At 36.0% G+C, this 27,500-nt stretch overlaps 1 protein-coding gene across 1 annotated transcript in view; it reads left to right on the forward strand.

The window, feature by feature from the left end:
- The first annotated feature begins 117 nt into the window (after positions 1 to 117).
- The window catches only part of csmd3a (CUB and Sushi multiple domains 3a), a 317,979-nt gene continuing 290,596 nt past the window's right edge, over positions 118 to 27,500 (forward strand). Inside the window, exons 1-2 of the mRNA XM_084386048.1 lie at positions 118 to 306; positions 19,779 to 20,001. Coding sequence (XP_084242174.1) covers positions 156 to 306; positions 19,779 to 20,001 — 374 coding nt within the window. The 5' untranslated portion in view covers positions 118 to 155. The remainder of the gene's footprint in view (positions 307 to 19,778; positions 20,002 to 27,500) is intronic.

The raw sequence follows: 27,500 nt of genomic DNA on the forward strand, positions 1-27,500 counted from the left end.
TACTTTGTGCCCCTGTTGGCGAGATGGTTGAGTCCTCGTCAAGGTTCTGCTGCTGTTGGTCTCCTCATATATCCAGCGCCGACTGACTCCAGATCAGTCTTTCTCTCTCTCTCTCCAGCGCGAGGAATACCCGTTTCTGCCGGACACCTGACACTATGAGAGCAGATGATAATGATGGACGCCGAGGATTTTTAGTGCTTTCGAATAGAGGATTTATCAGATGCGCTCGCGCTACCACGATGCCGATTAAAACTGGATTTATCATTGGGAATATAGTGCTGTGCTGTATACTGTCGTGTGTTCAGGGTAAGTGCTGCTGTTTCGGGGGCTGCAGGTGTCTCTGGATCAGATGGAAAAACGCAAAAGCAGAGTTTACAGAGCCTCAGTTATATATGTGTGCAATGCCGAGCACACCTGCATTCATATGCGTTCGGAACTGACAGAGTCTTTATATGCGTTCTCTAGTCGATTGCGTTTCCACAGGACATAGAAAGGGATAAATCGCTTTTTTTTTTTGCTCATTTGTTCTCGTTTTGTCCCGGTTCTCAGCTGTGTTCTCATTTCATTCTCAGTTCTCATCAAAATCTAGAGATAATGTATGGAAGTGAACAAAAGTCTATCTATCTATCTATCTATCTATCTATCTATCTATCTATCTATCTATCTATCTATCTATCTATCTATCTATCTATCTATCTATCTATCTAAATTAATAAATTCTCTCTCTCTCTCTCTCTCTCTCTGTCGGTCTCTCTCTCGCTAGATATTTATGCATTATGAAGCATTTTTGCATTTTGAGGGTGACTAATATATTTCTTGTGTGAACGTAACATACATTTAATTAAAGATAAAAACATGGCATTTTAAAAGTATTGTAAGTTTTTCCTAAGGAAATGTGTATTGTATTCAACAATGCGAATGTATAGATTTACAGTAAAAATTGCCTCAATTCATGTTTAAAGGGGTATTCCCACAATTCCCGATGTGAATCATCAAAAAAAAAAAATTTGAATTTATTTTAAAACTTTAAAATAAATTCATTTTTCATTCCTAAACACAGTTCATTTTTTCTTCCTAAATTTGTTTTCAAGGCATTTTATGTTGCATATGGCCTTCCACTTTTATTATTATTATCAGTAAATTTTACATTAACACATTCTAATAGCTCAAATATATCTTAAAACTGAATGACATATAAGGATCTGTAAAATATATACCAGAATGCCAACCTTTTGTAACATTGTCTCATCAAATATATATATATATATATATATATATATATAATATTTGTTGCAGTAACATAGAGCATTTTAGGGAGAGTTTGGTAAATATGCAATCTAGATAAGATTTGATCAGATTTTTGCTTTATGATTTTATGTTTCTTTCATTGTTTTGTTTTGTTGTACCTTCAAATGCTCCATTTGACGAGGCGTTTATTTTTATTTCCCCAGTTACTCTGACAACTCATTTTCTCTGATACCATTTCTCTTCTCCTACTGTATAAAAGAACTGGTCTTATTAATCTTTTTAATGAAGTGCACAGTTCAGGATTTCTGCAGGGCTTTTCTTTAATGAAAAGCACAGGTTGCAAGGGTCTTGTAGAACAGGACAGCAGGCGTGATTGATGCTGTTCATGCATTAGATTTATAACTGGCTAAACTAAACCTCACAGAGAGACTCAGAAAGAGCGTCTGTCACATATAGCGACTCTAAGGCTAAAAGTAGTGACTTGAGTAGAGTAAATAATCAGAGATGTACTGGAGATGGAGTGTTGTGTGTCAGATAATGAACTGTTTTTTGTTTAGATTGCACAGTATGAAATCCTCCTTTAATTAACACGAGCCTCAATAGACGTGACTCGAAGCCGACTGGATGAGTAACCCCCCCCCACGCTGCTGTTTAAAATGATTTTTACCTTCAACAAACACCTTTAAACCCGAGCAGCGTTCCCTCACATGCGTTAGTGCTTAGTGAATCAGTCTAATGGAAATCTAATGGAAATCACAGAATGAAGTTGTGCTGCCGCAGCACGACATTATCCTCCCTCCTCGTGTTCGTGTTCGAGGGCTAAACAACAACAGCGGATCGTTAGCATGTAAAGTCCTCGTACTGTTATAGGTAAATGTCATGCATGATAACTGTAGTTCAGCTCTCGATTCATCATAATGTCACATTGGTAAATTATGTGACACTCTTTTCATGAATGCAAATATTTAGTGGCTTTCTTCTATCAACAGTGTTTCGACACAAGGCCGCGGGAGTTGCAGTCGCGGCTTTGAAGTTATTTCTCATATAATGTCCTTGGCCAAACAACAGCGCTGCCTTCAAGGCTCTCTTGATGCATTTTTAATAAGAGGCGCTTAGAAAATTGGGCTGTGTGTTGAATTGGGAGGTCAATGAAATAACTTTTCATCTCATTTGGTGTTATTGATCTGGGTCCCACTCGATCGGTCGCGGTCTGGTAATTTTAACACTTTGAGTTCGAGTCTCTACATGCTTTCATTTGCTAGGTTGGAGGATGACCTTGATCTCTGGTCTTTGGGTTTAGGAGTAGTTCATTCATTATTTAATATTTCCTCACCCTCATGTTGTTACAAACCCGTTTGCTGTTTATTTAAAAAAAAATGGCAGGTCTTGTTCATAATGTCCAGAGCACCTACAAGTAAAGCAAAACCCACTTCTGCTCCATGATAAGCCTCACGAATCTCATTCACAGTTTCAAATATGTCTCTCGTCATGGTTTGACATGTTTAACGCCGAACCAACAGCAAAAGAGAAAGATTGTCTCTGAATACCAAATTGTGGTTTGTTTATGTCTCATGGCTCCTATTATAATATTTTAAATGTTTTTGAGTCTCCTGTACATGCATCCATGTTTTCTCATAGTATACATTGCACATCACCTCATTTATTAAAAAATGGTCTGAAATGGTTAGTTTGAAGATTCAGTCTCTCTAAGCCCCGCCTTTCTGAGAGCTGCTCTGCTCTGATTGGTCAGACGCCCCACTCTGTTGTCATTGGTCGACCGCTTACAGCATGTGTTTAAAACGAAACACCCATTAGCATATCTGAATTCCAACTCTTTCTTTTAGAAGACTATAACTTTATTGGTCGTGCACTTTGATCTTTAAAACTTTCAGAACTTTTACATTCAGCTATATTGCTTTTTAAAAAGGACTAAACATTCTACAGTAAAAACCTGTTAGTTAGTTAGCGCTAAGTTCTCTTTCTATATCCGGTGAGAAACTAATGGGACTTTTCACTAAAAGCAAATACTGTTTTCCCAGAAAAAAATTTCCCAGAATCCATGCGTGACACTTCTGTTTTGTCTCATCAGTTATGTACATTAGGGCTTTATGTTACGTGTTATGTTGGTAAATCAGTGTTTATTGCATTAATTTAGTGACATGTTTGTTAGTGACCCTGTGTACAGTGTGTTCTGTACTGTATATTAGTATTTGCCTCCTTAAAATATTGCTACTGTATTTTTTACTGTAAAATCCTCACTCAAAAAAACAAGCTGTTGAACAAACTTGATTAAATTAAGGAAAACTTTTCCACGAAAATGAATTACATTTTTCCAACAAAATCTAGTTTGTTTGAAATGATTTGTTGTAAATCTTGTTGTACAAACTTAAATTAATTTAGTCATTCCTGCTAGATAAAGTTTGGTCAGGTTGACTACATTTAATTTTTGCCCGGCCTAAAATCACCAACATTATAATTTTAGCCAATTACAGTTATTTCCAATGATAGAAGCTACTAGTGTTCAGTTTAATTAAAACCACTTTTTACAGCGTAATATTGAATATTACTTGTGCAGGATCTGCGAATGAGATGTAATGCATGTATAGTAAGTATACGGAGTGCCCACAGCCCTAAACTAAACACAGTCGCCACTCTTCTGCATAATGGGAACCACAAAATTCAAAAACATTACAGAAAGTCCTCCAAGTTTCGAACATAACTGAATATTAAACACTAACATTAACTAACAACAACTTTCCATTTGCAGAAAAACACATAAAATAACACTTTAATCCCTGAATTTACCCTCCTAATGCAGTCCCTTGCAAAGCATGCTGGGAGCTACAGATCCACTGCCCAGTTAGTTGACAACAAAAATGATTCATGTAGTTTTCACACAAATTAAGTAAGTAAACTTCAGCTTTAAATATATTAGGTTGATTGAACACAATTCAATTAAGTTGTGACAAAATATTAAACAATTTTTGTTACTTTTGCTTATTTTAATTAATTAAATTTAACAAGAGGCAAAAATTCATTTTTTGAGTGCTGGCAACCACAGCTGCCTTTTTTTAATGTAAATTTCATAGATTTCATAAATTTTAATGTCTTTTATAGGATATGTTGCTTTTTTGTCCTTGAAGCTTGACAGTCATGGTCTCTGTGAACAAAGACATCAAGAGCACAAGTCAAAATTCTCAAATTTGTCTGAATCATAGTTTTAAATCGTTCAACATCAAGCCTCGTAATCAGACCTTTTCTGTTGAGCGGTCGTTGAATAGCAAAGAAAGAAGCCTGTATTTCTCCTTTACCCAGTGATGGACTGTGGAGGACGCGATCCGGAGCGCTCGTCGATGCTTTAATTACATGCTCAGATGCAAACGGTATAGTTTATAGTGAGCAGAAGCTCAAGATGCTGCAGTGTTTTAGGAGTCCGTTATGTAGTTACTGTAAAAACAGAAGCTTGTGACGAGCTTTCTCCTCCGTCTCCTATAATTCCTATAGAAGTGAAAGTGTAGAGCTGTAAATAACAGGTCAGATCATTTGGTTTCAAAGGAATTTAATGAGAAGAGTTTGAGTTCAAGTTTGAAGAAGAATTGAGTTATTCTACTGATTTATTTTTATACCACCATTTTAAAGTTTTGTGCTCAGCAAGGACGCATTAAATGAATCAAAAGTGACAGTAAAGACATTAATAATGTCACAAAAGATTATATTTCAAATAAATGCTGTTCTGTTGAACTTTCTATTCATTGCTTTGTTCATCAAACAATCCTGAAAAGTAAAATGTAACACTGTTTCCACACTAACATACAAATAAAATGTTGAATGTTAGATATATCGGTAACACTTTACAATAAGGTTCATTAGTTAACGTATTAACTAACATGAACTAACCAAACTATGCATTTGTTACAGTATTTAGTAATCTTTGTTAATGTTAGTTAATAATAATCCAGCTGTTCATTGTTTGTTCATGTTAGTTCACAGCGCATTAACTAATGTTAACTAACACAACCTTTGATTTTAATAACGTATTTGTAAATGTTGAAATTAATATGAACTAAGATTAATTAATGCTGTAGAAGTATTGTTCATTCTTAGTTCATGTTAACTACAGTAGTTAACTAATGAACCTTATTGTAAAGTGTTACCAATATATCTTTATTTGTTTACGTATTTTTGGATACAGTGGCATATCATATAATCAGTATAATGTCATCTTGGACTAAAAACATAGGATTTTTACTGAAAGTTGATATCAACACTGCCTTGTTTCTATAAATGGATGTGAATAACAGTTCAGATCATTTGGTTTCGAAGGAATTTAATGAGAAGAGTTTGAGTTCAAGCTTTGAACCCAGTTTGAAGAAGAATTGAGTTATTCTACTGATTTATTTTTCTTATACCACAATTTAAAAGTTTTGTGGTCAGCAAGGATGCATTAAATGAATCAAAAGTGACAGTAAAGACATTTATATTGTTAGAAAATATTCTATTCAAAATAAATGCTGTTCTTTTGAACTTTTCTATTCATCAAAGAATCCTGAAAAGTAAAGTGTATCACGGTTTCCACACTAACATACAGCAGCACAATGCTTTAAATATACAGAAAATGTTGAATGTTAGATATATGTTTATTAGTTTGCATCTGTTTGGACACAATGGCATATGTGTCAGTCTAAAGTGTATCATATAATCAGCATATAATGTCATCTTGGACTAAAAACATAGGGTTTTTACTGAATGTTTTGGTGATATCAACACTGCCTTGTTTCTCCACAACCTCAGATTCAGAAGACGGCGTGTCGCCTTCAGCAACAGAGCCAGTATATAAAGCTCTTTTCTACTCGATCCTGATAACCTTTACTCCGCATCGCTCTCCAGATGAAGCGCTGTGAAGATCATGTGTAAAAAAGCAGCGTGACCCCTGAGCGGAAATAGTGCGGAAATTAATTTAATCAGTCGAGCAGATGACGCTTTAATTGACATTGTGATCCATCATCAACCTCTCCGTCCTTATCAAAGGTAATTGACTTGAAATGTTGCTCAGACGTCAGATTTGTCTTTTAATACGCGCTTCAAATATCATCTTTCATTCAGCTAATGAGTGTTTCAGTCTGTCTGAAGTCTGCTCATGCACTATATATGCACTGTGATTTGAACGTTATTGAAGTTATTAAAATAATTAGTTGTTAAACCTGCAAACTTGGTGAAATTCCCTGTCCTGTCGTTGAATTTGCCTTTTCATTTATTCAAATTATCGTTATTTTAACGGTAAAAGACTGTAAAAATGCCACGGTGAAAATCTGTTAATTAGCTAACAGAAAGTTTCCATACTATATACAGTAAATAACTGTGATATAGATCTAACCGTACATTTAATGTAAACATTTTACTGTAAAATACCGCTAAATTTACAGTTTTTAGAAGTGAAACAAACAAGTCATTGTATAATTTACAGTGAAAAAAACTTTCTTTACTTGTGATGAGCTTTGATTGATCATGTGACTCTCATCACATGTATCATTACTGTGGTACAAAACTGATATTAATACTTCAATAGATCAGTAAATTAACATTGTATCAGATATTGAAATATGTTTTTTTTTACTGTAAATTTAAAAGTCTGTAAAACCTAAAATGTTGTTACTGTATTTTTACGGTAAATGTCTGGCGACCACAGCTGCCGTTTTTTTCTGTTTTATTAAGTTGACATTTTATTTTATTCAAAAACTTGTGCTGATGAAGTCTATTCATCCACTATACACTGAGAGTAACTTAAGTGAACATTTAAGCAATATTTGTATTGTATTGTATTTGCTAGGTTAATTTAAATAATTTGTTGTTAAACCTGCAAACTCGTCGTCTTTTGGCGAAATTCCCTGTCCTGTCGTTGAATTTGCGTTTTTATTAATTCAGCCTTGGGTTGTTTTAACCCAAATTTGGGTCAAATATGGACAAAACCTTTTTAATTGCATTTTTAATAATGTCTATATTTGACCCAAAAGTGGGTTAAAACAACCCAGCATTCTTTAGAGTGTAACATACATAGTCATTTAATAAGTTGATTTTTCATAAACCTGTGCTGTAAAGTTGTTTAAATAAAGTTTCTGGAGTTTATGGTATGTTTTATTCTCCACTATAAGTGCTATTGCTTAGAAAAGTATGAACAGCTCATGCAATGTCAAACCGCATGATTTTAGGATATCATTCATGTTTGAAACCTAAACCATGTGGGGCAAATGTTTGAACAAATCCCTAAACCTAAGCATGAGTGACAGTAGTGATGTTGTCTATCCGCTTATTTTCCATCCGTCTCCTACCTGCGCTTCGTCTCCTCACATTTATCTTCTGACATTCGTTTCTCAGAAGACTCCGCAGTCTTTTGTTTTAAGAAGCTTTCGAAAGTCTCGCTCGGTTGCACAAGCTCTCGGTTGCACAGGCTCTCGCTGAGATCGGCTTGATTGACAAACACTCTTTAGTCCATTTCACAAACCCAGTGAAACCCAGTCAAATCCAGGAATCCCTGGTCTCGGAAAGCAGGCGTTCTCCACCCGTCTCACAAATTGAATAACAGATGGCAGACCTGGGCGATCGTAATTATTATTCACTGGTTTATTAACCCGATCTGGACTGGCAGTTTTGTGGAAGGAAAAGGGCTTCTGGTAATTGACACTGATGAAGTTTGATTAGTTGTGTTGCTTTAACACTCCTCCAAAGTCCCGCCGGGTCTGCTGTGTAATGATAATATTCGTATTGTTTGCGCTCCCTTCAATAATTCAAGCGTTTTTGATTCACATCACATCATCTGTTCCTTGTCCAGCGATTGCTTTCTGTCAGAAGGGATTACCTTTGATCGCTGGCTTAGTGGTTTCTTCACTTCTAAGTGAACTTAATCCACATATATTGCCTCTTTTGAATGTTTCCTCAAAGTGTCTCAGATTTGGGAAATCTTTGTCAGTTAGACATGAAGCATAAACTGGCAAATTATAATCCTTAAAGGGACAGTTCACCTACAAATGGAACTTCAGCCGTGTATTAATGTCTTCTGCATAACAACAACAACAAAACAAGATGTTAAAGTGCCCCATTATGCTTTTTCAAATATTACCCTTCATGCATTTTGCAATACAGCTGTTTGTGAATGTAAAAGGTCTGCTAAGTTTTAAAGATCAAAGTAAACGCCAAATAAAGTTATTGTCTCCTAAAAGAAAGAATTGATTCTGAACTGCTGAAACGAGTCAGTAATTCCAGTCTCACTTCCTGTTACAATGTAACTGATTTGCATAATGCCAGCCTCTGGTCTTGATTGGCTGAACAGCGTCTCTTAGCCCCGCCCTCAAACACTGTAGTGTATCTGAGACTGGAAGAGTTTGGTTCGTGTTGTTCGTGTCGAGAAGACGCTGTTTTCTGCTGACAAAGCAAATCCACTGTGATGAGATTGACACGGTAAAACCCACACTTTATATCACTGAGGGAAATTCTGATATGTTAATGAACATTTAGTTTCCGACATGCGCTGTAAGTGGTCGACCAATCGCAGCAGACTGAGCTGTCTGACCAATCAGAGCAGAGCAGCTCTCAGAGAGGCGGAGTTTAGAGAGACTGAATCTTCAAACTAACTGTTTCAGACTCTTTGAGAAATGAGGAGATGTGCACTGTATATTAGAGACAATTAAAGTGTTTTTTGAACTTGGATGCATGTATATCTATTGTAGGAGACTCCAAAACAACATTAGGATCTTTAAGAAAGCCGGTGAAGTTCATCACTTGTAACGTATGGTTATCGCTAATGTATCGTAATGCATCACATTTCATCCAAATGCATTTTTGACTGTGTCAGAAAAGAAAATGCAACTTATTTAACAAGCAGCGTTTGTGTGAACTCACCTCCTAAAACAAACATCACCTTAATGTCACATCTAATGATCCAGAACAAATTCAAGTGAGCTTGACAAAAACCCCAAGCACATATTTAATGTCTACAGCGCTTATTTCCCAGTAGAAACGGAGTCATGAGTTGGAAAATGAATTAGCATTTAGAAATTGATTTACTTTTTTTCAACCTCTTCATTTTGATGGTATTTGTACGTGCATTGAAAAGGCAGCATTTTTCAGTTTCCAGACACAGCCTTGAACATGTTTTATGTTATTGTTGTAATATTTTTATCATTTAAAACTTGACATGCATACTTAACCCTATAAAGCCTGATGGATGAAATAAGTCCGAATGGAGCATTTATTGATTTTTAAGAATATAAAGGAAAATCCCCCCCAAAAAGTTTGCAAATGTGTTTTTTGTTAAAGTCCCCCTGTAGTCAATAATTGTATCCCTTAAAACTCATCTTTGATCACAAAAATTACCCTTGCCTCATTCAGTATGCGCGGTTCTATGAATATGCAAATGAGCCCTGCCTCCACTCACTCACTCAGCTCAGAGATCCACTGGTTGACGATCACACGTTGATCTGATTGGTTACAAGGTAGTTTGTGACGTCAGAAACACCAGCGATTTCAAAGCGTGTGTTTGAGACTGTCTTTGGTTCACTGCAGTTTTAAGGAGGAAATACTCAGCAATGGTGTCGACTTATGAATTTACACATGGTTTGACTTAAAGCACATTAAAAACACCACATAGACACATAAACAACATTAAAAGCTGGATTTTCACCACAGGGGGACTTTAAGTATCATTTGATATATGATGCTTTTATGCTTCATATAGTCTGGTATAATGAGAATATGGAGCTGAGCAAAAATATGCAGTTTTGGTGCAGATGATGATATTTATATGCACAGATTTATTCTGTGAGCAAAATTGTCCAATATTAGGCAGGTTCCCAATATAAATTAAGTGGTATTTGACTGGTCATGTGATCTCAGAATGATCCCCATGTGTTACGTGTTGCATTCATTTCTTGTAAATCTTGAGTTCAAGATCTCAATGTTTGTTTTGGAGAAGCTGCTATAGTTTCTGAGGACTAAACTAGATGAAAACATTGTAAAGTAACAGAAACAGTTGGTTTGCCCTTTTGCTGGGCTTCAAAGGGCCATCTCCTCTGCTTTGATCAAGCGGACTCACGTCGAGATCCCTGTTGCCTCATCCACAGGCTAACTCTGCCACAAATCAATACTGGCTTTCGATTCCAGCGTACAGCGCCGCTGATGGTTTGTTTTCAGATGTAATGAAGCGTCTTAAACAGGATTGTCGGGTTTCTGAGACGACCCTCGGCTGGCTGTCACGGCTCTTACGCCAGAAATGATTGATCCAAATCCATGTCTAATGGTTTCTCTGCTTGTTAACACACTGCAGGTCTGAGGGCTAGTGATCCTGATGCTAATATCAACCTGTTATTCTCCCATCTAATCCTCGAGGAGTGGAGTGTGTCACTTCAGCAGCGAATAGAGTTGCTCATATAATGACTTGTTTTCAAACAGGTTTCCTGAAAACTCTCTCACACACACTCATGCATTCATTTAGTCAATGTTGCTGTTTTGGGCTGGATTATCTATCTATCTATCTATCTATCTATCTATCTATCTATCTATCTATCTATCTTTCTATCTATCTATCTGTCTATCTATCTATCTATCTATCTATCTATCTATCTATCTATCTATCTATCTATCTGTCTGTCTATCTATCTATCTATCTATCTATCTATCTATCTATCTATCTGTCTATCTATCTATCTATCTATCTATCTATCTGTCTATCTATCTGTCTATCTATCTATCTGTCTGTCTATCTGTCTGTCTATCTGTCTGTCTGTCTGTCTGTCTGTCTATCTATTGATAAATTGTTTTGTTGCATATATTCTAATTCATATTTTAATGTTTTTATTTAGAATTTTTATATTTTGTATAAATTAATTTTAGCATAAATTATATTGATATACATACATATTCTATATATATATATATATATATATATGCTACAATTATTTATCATTCTTAATATTATTTTATTCAACAATAATAATAATAAATAATATAAATATGATATATAGAAATCATTCACCTTATGTTGTCCCAAACGGACATATGCTGTTATATGGGCTGCTTTTATGGTGCTCTGTTGCTCTTTTCTGAGTTTGATGTTTTTCGTCACGATGAAACGCACTCGTATAGAGAGAATCTGCTGAAGATCCAGTCTTCAGAGTCATTTGAGTCGGGACCATTTCTTAAACATCCATGAGCCAAGCAGATTTAAAGGAGGATTTTAGTGGACAGAGTGTGTTTGTGTGTGTGTCCACAACTCTACACACTGACCCTTTCTCATCTGTGTGCATTCATAAAGCATATTCCTTGAAGGAATTTCCTTTCACATCTTATAGACGCAGCTCACGCAAGACTCGCTGTTCTGTACTCGAGCTTTTGGTGCTTGTCGGCTCCAATTCTTCTCTGGCCATCTGGTTATGTGTGAAGAAATAAGATTGAGGTCTATTGTCATCTCTCTTCTGCCTCTCCAGTGGCAAAACAAATTGATTGAGCCCTCGTGTGTGTGTGTGTGTGTATGTGTGTGTGTGTGGAGACGACGGGTTAAAATCGCCACATGGGAGCAGCGGCCTCACATTCTTATATCAATGAGATTCATGTGTTTAGATGTCGATTCGTATGACTGACCTATTTTCTCGGCTCGGTGATCGCAGCGTGATGTTAATGCTGTTTCTCGTATCACTTTATGGCGTTCGGTGTCGGCGGTCACCCCGGGGAGGCCGGCGTATAATCTGAGTGATTGGTGGATGAGAAAAAGATTTCCCGCCGTGAAAGTAAAGCAGAATCAGGAGTGGAGATGAAGCATCTAAATGAGTGTGTGTCCGAGAGCGTCAGGGGTTGATTTGGGGACGTGCAATCAGAGTTTGTCTTTGTCGTGGGATTTTTGTATAATATTTGACAATACCCAGGTTATTTATTTATTTATTTATTTATTTACACACTACCATTCAAAAGTTGGGGTCAGCAAGACTTCTGCTCACCAAAACAGTTTTCAGTGTGAATATATAGTAAAGTGTAATGTATTCCTGTGATCAAATCTGAATTTACTCCAGTCTTCAGTGTCACATGATCCTTCAGAAATCATTCTAATACATTATTAGATGTGCATTAGTTCACTTTTTCAGAAGCTTTAGTTCTGGAAGTGTTTTTTTCCATTTATTTCTCCCATTGGGATTTAAAAAAAGTCTTGGTTGAAGCGTTATAAGCCGTGAACCAGCGACCAGGAGAATCACAACATTACAAACTTTGATTTGAAGCAGAAAAGTATTTGAAAATCGGATAAAATTACAAAGACTGTGAACTATACAGCTTTAGTGAGGGAAAGAACTACAATCCCATGAAGCATTGCGAACAGCATAATCAAATTAAAAATGGAGAAACATAAAACTACTAATTTAAGTAAGTTTTTTTGTATATAAAAAATCTATATTTTTATGCATATATATACCCACATTTCAGTATTTTGAGAGTGTAGGGAGATCGACTCGATTACATCATTCGCAGTGATTCATGGGAGTGGGCGGAGCTAAAGAGATCTTTTGGCGCATTTCGATTGTTTCGACTCTGATTGGTGGAATTTTCTGCACAGCATCATGGGTAATGTAGTTTTTCACCATGAATTCTTCATTTAAAAACGATTATTTTAAAACTAACTTGAAATAACGCAGACTAATGGCTTCAACAGAAGCAAATTCCATCGATTAACAACCTCTTCTCTCACAGTAGGGCCGACTTTAACCAGTTTAATAAGTTTCTACTTCCAAAACTCGACTGTTGCAATCCATTTGCTGCTCACAAAACATTTCTGATTATTATCAATGTTGAGTTATTATTTTGGAGGAAACCATTTTCAGGATCCTTTGATGAATAGAAAGCTCAAAAGAACAGCATTTATCTGAAATAGAATCTTTTGTAACATTATAAATGTCTTTACTGTCACTTTCGATCAATTTAATGCATCCTTGCTGAAACTTTTAAACATTAGTGCATTATAAATAAGTGTTTGTTCTTGTAATTTTGTAAAAAAAAAAAAGATTGTTTCTGTATTTCTTGGGTGATGGCTTAAGTGGATGACTGTCAACGGCACATGAATTTGGCAAAACTGATTTATTGAAATTTCAGCGTGCGATAGAAATCTTTCATAAGTCATCATCAGCACGCATGTTTGATGTGAAGCGGGTCTGTTGTCAGAGTGTGTGAACCATTTAAACATTTCCGAGAGCAATTCTCCTGACTTATACGATATAATCATTCCCTACAGATACAATCAAGTACAGCATAACTTTTTCCAAAAGGAGTGTGATCAAAAGCGTTACACGTTTAATAGGGAACTTTAAATGCAACTACCCCAGAATTTGTTTCTTTGTTGCATGATTATTGTATATTTTACCATATTTTATAAAACCCATTATTTATTCATTAACCCATTATTTATTTATTTATTTATTTATTTCACATACTAAGTTTTTATTTTAATATTAATGATATTATTATTTATGATCATTATTTATATTATATTATTATTAATAAATATATATATATTGATAAGTAGTGAAAATGATAATTTGTTTGCAAAAACAGTATAGAAATATTTCGATAATAGGGAAACACTAAAAGGGTCTGATCATTTGCAGGTTTATGTTATGTTAATAATTGCTTTTTTTAATGTTACATGTCCATGATTACCCTTTTATACTTAATAAAAAATCTTTAATTTAATAGAAGCTTTGAGCATTGATATCTTGGCTTAGATAATAATGTGTCGGATAAAAATAAGATAGGTGGTACTGTCTGCAAGATATGAGTTTTGTGCTTAAAACAGAAAACACATTTCTGTGCTCAGGGCCTGTGGACTCTTCATAGGGAAACCCTCGATTCTAAGAGCCTTTCTGTCATCACCGCTCATGTGACTCTGATAATGGAGACAAAAGCTGATTTTGGTCACGATTGCCTCCAATTTCGTCTGCCTGAAGAAATGAAAGGTTTAGCATTATCCAGACAGAAGTACTCTCTCCACCACAGAGATGTCACGGCGCTCACAGAATCAGCGTCCTGAAATGGACCTTTCTGATTGGATGAGTGTGGATCTGTGATTGTACATTTTATTGAATTCTACATAGAACAACAGTTTCCGTTTCTCCATGGGGAAACTGATTTTAAAGGATAACTTATAAACTGTTAAAGTCAGCCCAACTGTGAGCTATGCATAGTTTTAAAATAATCGTTTAACAGTGGAATATGTAGTGAAAAACTACATTACCCATGATGCTGTACAGAAAACTCCACCAATCAGAGTCAAAACAAGCAAATGCACCACAAGATCTTGTTAGCTCCGCCCACTCCCGTGAAGCACTGCGAATGATGTAATCGAGTCGATCTCCCTGCGCTCTCAAAATACTGAAATGTGGGTTATATATGGATATTTTGCAATAAACATAAAATATATTGATTTTATATATATATAATCAACATTTTTAAATTTTATATTTCTACAACATTTTCAATTAGATTATGCTGTTCGCAATGCATCATGGGATTGTAGTTCTTTCCCTCACTGAAGTTCACAGTGTTTGTCTTTTAAATTTTTGTCCAGTTTTCAAATACTTTTCAGCTTCAAATCAAAGTTTGTAAAGTTGTGATTCTCCTCATATCTTATAACGCTTTAACAAATACAAAAAAAAAAAAAAAAAAAAATCCCTATGTGAGAAATAAATGGTAAAAATACAGTGCATGTATACAACATCACCTACAGGTAATCTGATTAACACTTTTTTCATTTATTAATAAATGCAATTATTTATTAAACATTGAGCATTGACACTCTAAGTGCATTACAGTTTAATCACTAACTCACTGCCACTTTTGACGTTGCTTTATTTGCATCATGTGCATTGGTCGTGTTGTGGATATTATTTTATTTTCTCATTTATTACACATATTTATTTTAGGCCACTTTGACTCTAGAGCTTTTCTTTCAGACCCGAGTGTGATTAAACGGCATTTGTAAACTACAAATCTTGTAGTAAATACACACTGCATTGATGTTTTATGTTGGTTAGATAACATTAGGATGCATTTGCTGAAGACTGAAACTGAAGATTCTGAAATCTAAGATATTCTTTGATTATCTAAAATTATGTATATAGGCTACTGTGTGTAAACTGCACAACAAATCATTTTATCTTTGATGTGGTTTCTAAAACATTTTATGAACACTGTGCCGTGATGTAACCTAACTGCAAGCTAATTTCAAAGTTGTTAAAGCGTTTTGCACTTGTTGGGATTTTCTCATGTTTATTTTTTAATTGGCCGTAAAAGGTTTGTGATAAAAGAGATTGTGCACTTGCTGGACTTTTGGTCTGTCTGTAAACATTTGATGTTGAGCTTTTAAAAATTAATTTTCTGTATTTTTCAATTCATTATGAGAACTGCATATAATGCAGAAGACATGGTCCTGTCTTTTCTGTGTAATTGTTTTCTAATTAACATTTCAAAAATGGGTTGATTTAAAGAGGACCTAATATGCCTTTTCACAAAGTCTTGTTTTTTAGGCTCTACTAGAGCAGGTTTTCATGCATTATGTTCCTCATATTCTCCATTGTTGCGGCTCCTCTCTTCCCAGTCTGTCAGTAACGCTCTGTTTACTTCCTGTCTCTATGAAGCCCCGCCTTCTTAAAGCACACTGTGCTCTGATTGGTCGGCTGGATCAGTGTGTTGTGATTGGTCGAGCGCTTCGAGTGTGTTTGGGAAATGTCCCGCCCCTTACCATAACCGCCAGTTTAACACACTACTAACTAACTCAACCAGGCCCCGCCCCTTTATTCTGCGCATGAATTATTATAATGAGGAATATTGTGACGTGTTCGTTCCCGGAAGAAACTCAAGACTACAGTGGAGGCGTTTCAGGAGTTCGTTGACAGCCTGTTCACTGTGCAGGATCTTTAGCAGATGTCGTTTCTGCCAATATCAATATGCAATTTGATATTGATATTTTGTGATACTTTTGGCATTGTAGGATCTTTTTATATCACATCATGGCAATCAATATGTCCTAACAATCGCCTTTAGTCATGACTATTCACTTTATAACAGCGTCTTGTATTTTATTGCTTAATTCAATCCAGATTTTAATGGCGGGGCCTTTAGAGACTCGACACATGCTGGAGGATTTCACAGCTTTTGTTTGTGAGAAACAACTAGATGCCAATTATTATGTTTTTGCTCTAATTGTTGTATATTTGAAATCGATTATGTTTCTCTCCTGTTAGACTGTGGTGTCCATTATAAACACAATTTCTTCAGTCCCTGTAGATGGAATTATTTCAGTGTGGCTAATTTGAAATATCAATTTAGAGTTGAACAGAAAGAGATTAGCTATTGAATTTTGTGCATGTGTTGCATGTTTGATTTGAGAACATGTCTGGATCATACTTCACCCTATATAATAAAAACAATTATTAGCATACTTTTAAATACAGTTATGAAGGAAAAGGAGAAAAAAAAACACTTCTATGAACAAAAAATGTTAATGTTTGAGTCACACCGCCTTCCTCAGCTGTTGCATAACTGCAGTGTTGCAATATAATGATGTTTTTGCAGGAGTGTGTGGGATCGTGTCTGTTCTCTTCATGATGTCTCCATGTCTTATGCACATGCCTGTAGTCATTCAGGTGCGAGTATTTATCTGTTAAAAATGCAGATGCGGTGAGAAGCAGTTTGTCCACATTGAAAGCAGAAATGCAATGCAACACAATCAGAACATATTTGATTTTTAATGTGCATTTATATTACTTATATATTGCTGTCAAGGGATCACATTTTTAATCTAATTCATTACATGATGTGCCGATTAAGTAATCGAATTAATCGCAAATTAATCCCACATTAATTTTGCCTGAGAAATTACGATAATTTAAAGTCATTATTGTGTCAGATGAGAAAAGCATTGAACAGATATTACAAATATCTATATAGAACCCTAGGGTTCTCGACTCAATGTTAAAGAACGCTTAATGCCAAAAAGGAGAATATTTAAGGAGAAATGTCTTAAATTGGTGCATAATGCTAAATATTTTCTAGTATTACAACTAATTAATTAAAACTAAATCCATACAATGATCTCATGATGGAAATGTTCAATGAACCCTTTATGCTTCTAGTTAGAACCTTTTCTTCTAACTTTAAAAGCAACATCATATTTGCAATCGTGCAGATATTCAGAAATAAAACATTTGATATTGCTAAACTAGATCATATAAATATAATTAGACAAAAACACATAAAATGGCTTTTATTTTTGCCCTCATATCTTCAACTTTACTGGCATTTTAACTCGTTCTAATCACGCAGTCAACTTGCATTTACAGCGTTAATAAGTTTAGCGTGTAATTTTCCCGCCAAAATTAATCGCGCCAAATTAGCGTGTTAAATCGACAGCCCTCAATTATATATTACTATATGCAGTGATATATTTTCTGGACCAATGCGATTTAATAATAAGAGTTATCAGGGGTGATGTCATCTAAATTGGAAAATAAAATAACGAAAATATATATATTTTTTTTATTATTATTTTCTTTCTCTCAATTCAAATGTGATGTAAAAAAAAAAAAAAAATCCTGTTGCAATTTTTAGCTGGTTGAGACAAACACTCATATTTACTCAGACGAGAGCTTTAATGGCAGTAATGACAGTCTAATGGAAAAAATCCAGATGCATCACACTAATGAGAGTTTTAAAGGAAATGCACTTAATTGACATGAAAATTATGAAAAATTCTTGATGGCTCCAAAAATAGTATTTATTTTATTTATGCATTCTTGATGCGTTTCTCTTTCTGTTTTTGTGTTTTTTTTCCCGGTGAATCTGAGATGGGTGGCTGTGAGTCAATGCGGTCCCTTCTGAATTCACTCCTCCTGCTTTGAGAGTGAGGGGAAGAAACGATGGGAGAGGAAAGATCCTTGATCTCAGGGAGTCTGCAAAGCTAATTACTCCTTAAGGGAAGCGGAAAGGGATAAATGGAAAAGCTCAATTAATGCTGGTTGTCATTACCAGTCTATTTGCTCAGGTTGAGGCGTATAAAAGCCCTGGTTATGTGTGTGTAGCAGGTGTAGACGCTCACCCACGATGACACGAGGAACGCTCATTAAACCGAACCTTCTGACGACGGCGACTCAAACACGTCGCACAGTTATAGTTATTCAAGTCACTATCAAACCATTACGGGCATCAGCGCACAAACTGGCACGATTTGAGTAATGTGATTGTGATGTCAGACGCCACCAGTTGTTTTCCTTCTTCAGAGAGCTGAGTGATGTGTTGAGCTCAGAGAGGAATACTAACTAGCTGTACAAACACTTCCAAGAGGGTAATTGTATTCCTCAGAGATTGTTCTGTCATAACTCTGGAGATGTTGGCATAATGTAGTTCGCAAACCTTTTTAATTCCATAATTTGGTTTTGAGTAAGGAATAACTGACGATGGGCCGTTGAATTATTGACAGCCACAACCTCGAGTGTGCATTATTTTTCAATAATTCATCGTCAATTATTCCATATATATAATATACTTCGGTTACCACACCTCAAAACATTGTTCAGATTATGTATTTCAAGACATTTTTCAGGTTTTTGTCCTTGGACAAAGGAGTAGTAATTTATTACGCATCTCATCCCCACACCTCCGTTGCTAATTTTTGTCCTTTGCTAATTCCAAAACGTCATTTTAGAGCTAGTAACAGAGACTTGAGACCTTGATAATAGATTAATGCAGTTAAATAATGCAGGAGAGAGAGAGAGAGAGAGAGAGAGAGAGAGAGAGAGAGATTAAGTGTGTGTGAATTACCTGAGTCTGTTCAGCAGCGTCTCGACTAATAGTGAAACTGTAAGTTTCTCTGCTTCAAGATCAGCGCTGTTATTTCCTCGCTAGAGAGAAATGTCTTGTAGCTTTTACGTTGCTAAACTATTTCTCGGATAAAATCATCAGAGCGGCGCTGACAACACGTTTCAGTATGTGTGTGTGTGTTTGAGCGGGAGAAAGAGAGTATGTGCTTTCTACACATAATAAAACTTAAATTTGTGGCAAAAACATGGTGATAATTAGTCATTTTTATCTGATTGTTTACTATATATATTTGCGTGGTCAGTGTCGTTGTGGGTTTCGGTTCTTTTGCTGTCGTCGCTGTAAAGACCTTTGGAAATAACTCAAATCATTTGGCGCAGTGATACGGAGCTGTAATGCGGTCAAAACCTGCCTGAACTACTTTAGCCGTGCATTTCCCTGAAAATAATTGCACAAGCGTTGAAGCGTTCAACAGCCCCGTATGAAGTGAAATAGAATGTGAGAAAAATGTATTTTTGTGTATCAGGAATTTATTTGATTGTAAAAAACCGGATGCAACGTTCCAATGAACTGGGAAAGTTCATTTTAGTAGGATATTCTGTAAATCTTGTGAGACATTTGTGATTTTTCTCTTTTTGTGGATTATGGCCGTTATAGGCTAATATTTCCTTCTTTCTCTCTTTTTACAGGTTTCATTTATACATGTGGCGGGACATTAAAAGGGAAAAATGGGACCATAGAAAGTCCAGGCTTTCCTCACGGATACCCTAACGGAGCGAACTGTACGTGGGTTATTATAGCCGAGGAGAGGAGCAGAATTCATATAGTTTTTCAGTCCTTCGCTGTGGAGGAAGAATATGACTTTTTATCTTTATATGATGGACATCCTCATCCCGCGAACTTCAGGACGAGGTAAGAGCTGGAGATTATTAAAGCACGGCCATGACATCAAAATGAGAGTTTTGTGGCTTTTAGTGCGGTTATGTGCTCTCTACAACTGATTGAACATTTGGAAAATGGAGCAAAAATATTGATGACATCATTTCCTGCTCAGGGGCTTATGCAAATTGTCTCCGTAAAGCGAGAATGTCCTTGCCACCTGCGGCGGACTGGAAATAGCAAATAGCAAATGTTGATTCATGGCTGTGACATCGACTACAGCCGATTGGCTATAAACGGGAAACGGGGAGAATAACGAGCTCTTCCATGAGTTTCGCCTCGACTTCCTGTTTCAATAAGAAATGTGTCCGTGTGTAAGTAAGAATAATGTATCGTCATTCTCACAAAATAAACACAGACGGTGATGGGAAGTGAAAGGGCATTGAGTTTAATTTGCGGAAATGACAGATTTTTTGTTTAAAACTGATTTTTAAATTAATAAGTAGGCATTAAATATTGACATAATCTATTACAAATATTATTACAATGTAAATCAGCTGTTTTCTATGTGAATATACAGTAAAGTGTAATTTATTCCTGTGATCAAAGCTGAATGTTCAGCATCATTACTCCAGTCTTCAGTGTCACATGATCCTTCACAAATCACTCTAATATGATGATTTGATGCTCAAGAAACATTTATGATTATTATCAATGTTAAAAATAGTCATATTTTTGTGGGAATCGTGATACATTTTTTTCTTCCTTTTGTCTTTACTGTCACTTTTGATCAATTTAATGCTGAATTAAACTATACATTTTTATATATCTTACCACAAATGTTTGAATGGTATCCAATAATAATCATAATAACAAATAATAATAATAATCATAATCATAAATGTTTCTTGAGCATCAAATCATCATATTAGACTGATTTGTGAAGGATCATGTGACACTGAAGACTGGAGTAATGATGCTGAAAATTCAGCTTTGATCACAGGAATAAATTACACTTTACTGTATAATCACATAGAGAACAGTTGTTTAAATTACAAATATATTTCACAATTTTCTGCATTTTTGATTAAAGAGACATTTTTTGAGAGTTTTTGACCAATTATAGAATCCAGTTAATCAGAGAGTTGCTGCATTACTCGTGTCATAACGCAGTGCTTATACAGTATGTGATTTATAGACCTGATTACCAACTCAACATGGGGTCGAAACTCTTCCAGATGCGTAAAAGCACGCAGAATTAACCTACGCTATCTCTCCTCTAATTAAAGGGTAAACCAATTATTGCAACAAAACTCTCCACCAGCCAGGAACAAACCCCCCCCCCCCGCGTTACAGCTGAAACTCACTCGTGGCAATTATGATGATTGAAAGTATTTATTTTATGCCAATCTGGAATTCACAGACTCCGTATGCCAAACACGACGCTTCATTGGCTGAACAGATTGCAAAAATAAGCGGCGTATTGCGCTAGTGATGTCATTTCCTCAGTTTTGCCTCTGCTAAAATGCCAGAGTTGTCAGAAAAATAAACTTCTGCTAAAGTGTGTGTTTTATTCTCAGAAAACCTCCATTTGTGATTTGTTTTCGGCGTCACAGACGGTTTAGAAAGTGATTTTCACGCCGGAAAGCGTTTATCTGCAACTCTTCTTCTAAGCTCCGCCTCCTTTGTTACGATTGCTCTATAGAAAGTCACATATAGGGATGAATTGGTAAAATGGTTTCAGTATGTTGCTTATATGGCCTGTGAAGTGTGTTATCTGTGTTTTCCTTTAGAGAAATTGTTAAATGCCCCTGATTAAAATCTGCTAACTGTGAATCTGAATGAACAAACGCTTCCAGAAGACAAAAGCCTCATCTGATGACGATTGCAACTGATAACTTTAGCACACGTGCTTACAATGTCATTCTGAACTCTTTAGTTGCTGACCTAAATAAAAACTACTTTATTTTACCTTGTAGCACGTGCTGGAAAAATACTTGTTTTCCATTAAGAAGATCTAAAAATTCACTTGAGAAGCGAAACACCTTAAGATAATACGTCTTGTTGTTTGCTGAAAAAATGATCAAAATGAAGTTTATGCTTGAAAGAACGAGGTCAGAAAAATAATCTTGTTTTCCCTTTGAATTGAGTTTATTTTTTCGATATGCGCTCCGGTTTTAAGTTGCTTTTTCTTGTAAAACATACTCCAATAATCTTTGTTTCATCTGCAACTTTGAAAGATATTCTACTCCGCTCTTACAGATATTTTAGTATGGCCTGGTCACTGAGCATTTGAAGTTTTCCCATTATATATTCTCTTTAATAGACCTTAGATCGAATACAGCAAATCTTCACAAAAACACGTTGCGGAATAACAGCAAGTGCTTCATTATCTAAGCTGTAAGTAAATCAATAGTTTTTCTCTTTTTTCTCCTCCTCTGCAGACATGGCAGTTCATTTGCAGTTATTAAAGCATTAATCTTATGAGGAATGTGATGCCAGTGTTGTACCATGTTTTTGGGGTTTAACAGAATTACTCAAACATTTATGAGTATTGGGTAAGTGCTTCGATTAAAGAACAGCAGAACAGGCGTTTCATTAACATCATGTAATAGATGCTCTGGCATCGCCATCCAATGCAAGAAGCAAAACTCCGAGCCATGAAGAATCATAATGCCTCTCGGTTTCAGGAGCATCTGTCGTTGTTGATCCACAAAAGCTTGTCAGTGTTATTTTGAAGGATCTTCCCTCTCCTTGAGAAGCGATTGTGTCCCATCGAGCTCTAGCCCCATTATGTCTGCCTCTCTGTGAGGGCCGCTCCAGCCAGACTCACTCTGAGTTTGTAGAAAACGCTCATGAAATAGAAGAGGATCCCCAGCATGCGCTATATGAACTAAAGTTATGCATTATTTAGAACTGACAGGACGCAGAAGTGCAATTTGAATTTGAATGTGAGGAAATAGACATTCATGTAACCTTTATTTTTAACAAGAAAAGTTTGATAAATCCTTGTTTGAAAGTTAGATAGATAGATAGATAGACCAACAGATGATAGATAGATAGATAGATAGATAGATAGATAGACAGACAGACAGACAGTCAGACAGACAGACAGACAGACAGATGATAGATAGATAGACAGACAGACAGACAGATGATAGATAGACAGACAGATGATAGATAGACAGTCAGACAGACAGACAGACAGATGATAGATAGACAGACAGACAGACAGATGATCGATAGATAGATAGATAGATAGACAGACAGATGATAGATAGACAGACAGATGATAGATAGACAGTCAGACAGACAGATGATAGATAGACAGACAGACAGACAGATGATCGATAGATAGATAGATAGATAGACAGACAGACAGATGATAGATAGATAGACAGACAGTCAGACAGACAGACAGACAGACAGACAGACAGATGATAGATAGACAGACAGACAGACAGAAGATAGATAGATAGATTGATTGATTGATTGACTGACAGACAGACAGACAGACAGACAGACAGACAGATAGATAGATAGATAGATAGATAGATAGATAGATAGATAGATAGATAGATAGATAGATAGATAGATAGATAGATAGATAGATAGATAGATAGATAGATAGATAGATGACTCATCAATATTCTAGGTCTGAAAATATTGGTTGGAAAAACCACTCTTAGGACTCAAAACTCCATTTTAGTTTTAATGGGAAACTGATTAACGAGCAGATATCATGTGACACATCCAGGACAGCTTTTCCAGCTGTATCCCTTTATACCATTTATTTATTTTTTTCTCTTTCAAATTGATTTTTGTGTATCAGCATCTACATCAGCAATTTATTTCTAGCGGGAGACGTTGTGGGAAGGGCCGGGATCTCGGGCGTCTCAGGATGCTGCTTGTTTTGTGCCGGCAAATAGGGAAATATTTAGCTTTCCTCCGGCGACCCTCCGTTTCAACACGTTCTGGAAAAATCCATTTATCAAAGCAATTCAAGCAGAAGCCTTTGATACGTTACTTATCCCAGCACTGCCTGACATCGCAATTTGTCATTTTTCCTCCCAGAACGTGGCGTCCCAAAATAGCGCCGAACAACCTGAAGGAAAACAGGAATGATGGAGGAATATCTGCAATTAAAACTTGACCTGTCAGATTAGAGACTTTCATTACAGTGTGGCAATTAGTTAATTGATAGCTTATTTCGACTCATTCTTGTTATCAAAGCTAAATATGATACTCTGACATCCATTATATATCATATTATTGCGGATGATAAATTATCTGACTAATTACAGACTCTATTGTCTTATTCTCCCTAACATGGCAAACTAATTACATGTTTCTTCTATCCTAATGTTGCAAACGATTTAAAGCTGCAAATGAACGAGTGAAACTGTGAGGAAACGGCTGGCTGTTAGTGCAGGTCAGATGAATCTCGGGTTAAACTGCAGGAAATCAGCTTTATTTTTGCTTTTTCAACGAGATCAAAGGAATAGTTTGGCAAAAAATAAAACCCTGTAATTATTTAATCAACCTCATGTCGCTCTAAACTCTTTCTTTCCAGAGGAATGTGAAAGGAAAAGGATGTGTGATGTTTGCTATTTTCCATGCAAATGAAATGAAAGTGTTTTTTAAGAGACAAAAATCATATTATATCAGTAAAAAACAAACTGTACAAATGACTTGTCATATATTCTGACTTTGTGTGAGTACAAGTAATTGCAGTGTTATTTTAGAGTACAATAATAGCATTTATTAATATTTTAAATGAGCTTTTATTTTTATATTTTAATTTTAGTTTGTATTAATATTTATATTTAGCTTTACTTGTATTTATTTTGTTTTAGTGATTTTTTTGTACATCAGCTTAAACTGTTTTCAGTTAGTTCATCAAAGTTCATCTTGTTCTTTTATTTCAGCTTTATTTCTGTGGCAGAGGACTATTTTAGTTCATTACTGATGACAAACTTTGGTGTTTGAGTTGGTTCGGTTCTGTTTCCTGTGTTCACATTGGTTGCTATGGTTGTTCATTGTTTAATTCGCCACACCTGTTTCTTGTTTCCGCCCTTTCATTATCCTGTAGACAGCTCTGTGTGTGTAGCGTTCTCTTTGTCCGATCTCGTCGAATTTAGCTGGTTGTTCTGTTCGTGTTTTGAAATCCTAGTGTCCTGAAGATAGATAGATAGATAGATAGATAGATAGATAGATAGATAGATAGATAGATAGATAGATAAACAGACAGACAGACAGACAGACAGAAAGATAGATATATGGATGGATGGATGGATGGATAGACGGACGGATGGATGGATGGATAGACAGACAGACAGACAGATAGACATATGGATGGGTGGATGGATGGATGGATGGATGGATAGACAGACAGACAGATAGACATATGGATGGATGGATGGATGGATGGATAGGTAGATAGATATCTGGAATATCTATATAGATATAGACACTTTACTTGAAGGGGTGTGCATAAGACTGATATGACACCTTCATAATCATGATGACATGACATTATGACAACTGTCATTTAGTGTCATTCGCTCAATTATGACATTTGTAATGCAAATATGACACTGTTTGAGATGTCTTTGTTATGACAACTTGACATTACCAAGACAACATAACCTGTCATAAATATGTCATAAACATGACATAGCAGATTAATTATCAAACTTAAGAAACCACATGGCTTTATGGGTTAACATTACATTAAACTGTCATGTTGGTTTTGTCATGAGGCCATTATAACTGTGTCATGAATATTTTTCTTGACCTCAACTACAGTGGTACAAATTGAATTTGTCATTAAAATGGCATTAAGTGTTAATACTCTGTCAAATTATTTTATAACAGTGTCATGTATACTTTTCTTGACCTCAACTACAGTGGTACAAATTGAATTTGTCATTAAAATGACATTTTATAATGGCCTCATGACAGCCGATGTCAAAACCAACATGACAGTTTAATGTAATGTTAACCCATAAAGCCATGTGGTTTCTTAAGTTTGATAATTAATCTGCTATGTCATGTTTATGACATATTTATGACAGGTTATGTTGTCTTGGTAATGTCAAGTTGTCATAACAAAGGCATCTCAAACAATGTCATATTTGCATTAAAAATGTCATAATTGAGCGAATGACACTTAATGACAGTTGTCATAAACATGTATAAAACCTCCTTCATATTCATGACGTGTGTCATGCCAGTCTTATACACACCCCTTCAAGTAAAGTGTTACCGATAGATAGATAGATAGATAGACATAGATAGATAGATAGATAGACATAGATAGATAGATAGATAGATAGATAGATAGATAGATAGATAGATAGATAGACATAGATAGATAGATAGATAGATAGATAGATTGATAGATAGACAGATGATAGATAGATAGATAGATAGATAGATAGATAGATAGATAGATAGATAGATAGATAGATAGATAGATTGATTGATTGATTTATTGATGTGTTAAATCAGACGCTCACGCAGAAGAACGAATCACATGTTGTCTGAACTCTTTTGACGCTTCTATGGTGCTTTTGGATCTTTTTCCAGCTTCAGCCCGATTCCCTTTAATTGCATGGAAAAGATTGACCAGCACAATGTGAAATTACTCCTTTTGTGCTCAATTCAAGACAGAAAATCTTCTGGCTTTGGACATGAAGGTGGATAAATGCTCAGAAATGTCTTTTTTTTTTTTGGCGACCTTTCAAAGAATGCAGTTTTAGAGTTTCGTGACCCTTCAGAAACCATCCCGAGAACGCCACAAATGAACAATAAACTCCGGCGCCACTTCAAAACATCATCAAGATAAGAGTCCGAATGAAAAATCACGCTCTGTCGTTCTCTCAGATAACAGCGAAGTGTCGGAGTATCTGCAGGAAAGCGAATGCGTTTGCATGAGGAATGGCCGAGAGACCTGATGAATGCGTTCAGAGCGAGCGTGAGTAATGCATTTGTCTCATTTTGGGGAAATTGCTAAAGCATATCTGTAGATTTCTCTCTTTCTCCAGCAGCCGGTCTCAGAGATACGGGGCAGTAGACAAACACAGACCGACGACGAAGAGACAAAACATGTCAGAGTCAAGACGAGGCTGTCTAGCGGAGTGTGATTGGTGAGACGGCGAGGCCAATCGGATCACACTTATTTACTCAACCTTCAGAACGAGCCGTGCTAATTGGATAACGCCGTCCGGTCAGATGTGAGCGCTGTGTGTTTGAGTAATTGGCCTGTCTTGCTTCTCCTAAATAGTGTCGGCCCAGTCATTTAACTTTGAAGTGTCTTCGCCACACACACACACACACACACACACACACACACACACACACACACACACACACACACACACACACACACACACACACACACACACACACACACACACACAGTGATTTGCATGCTGAGAATCAACTTTCTTTGATGTACAGTGTCATCTTGTAGCCATAATTCATCTTACAAGTCTGGGGAGAAAGGCTGGAGCTCTCTGTTCAGAGAT

Source organism: Rutilus rutilus, assembly GCF_951802725.1.
Source record: "Rutilus rutilus genome assembly, chromosome: 17".
NCBI classification, from domain to species: domain Eukaryota; kingdom Metazoa; phylum Chordata; class Actinopteri; order Cypriniformes; family Leuciscidae; genus Rutilus; species Rutilus rutilus.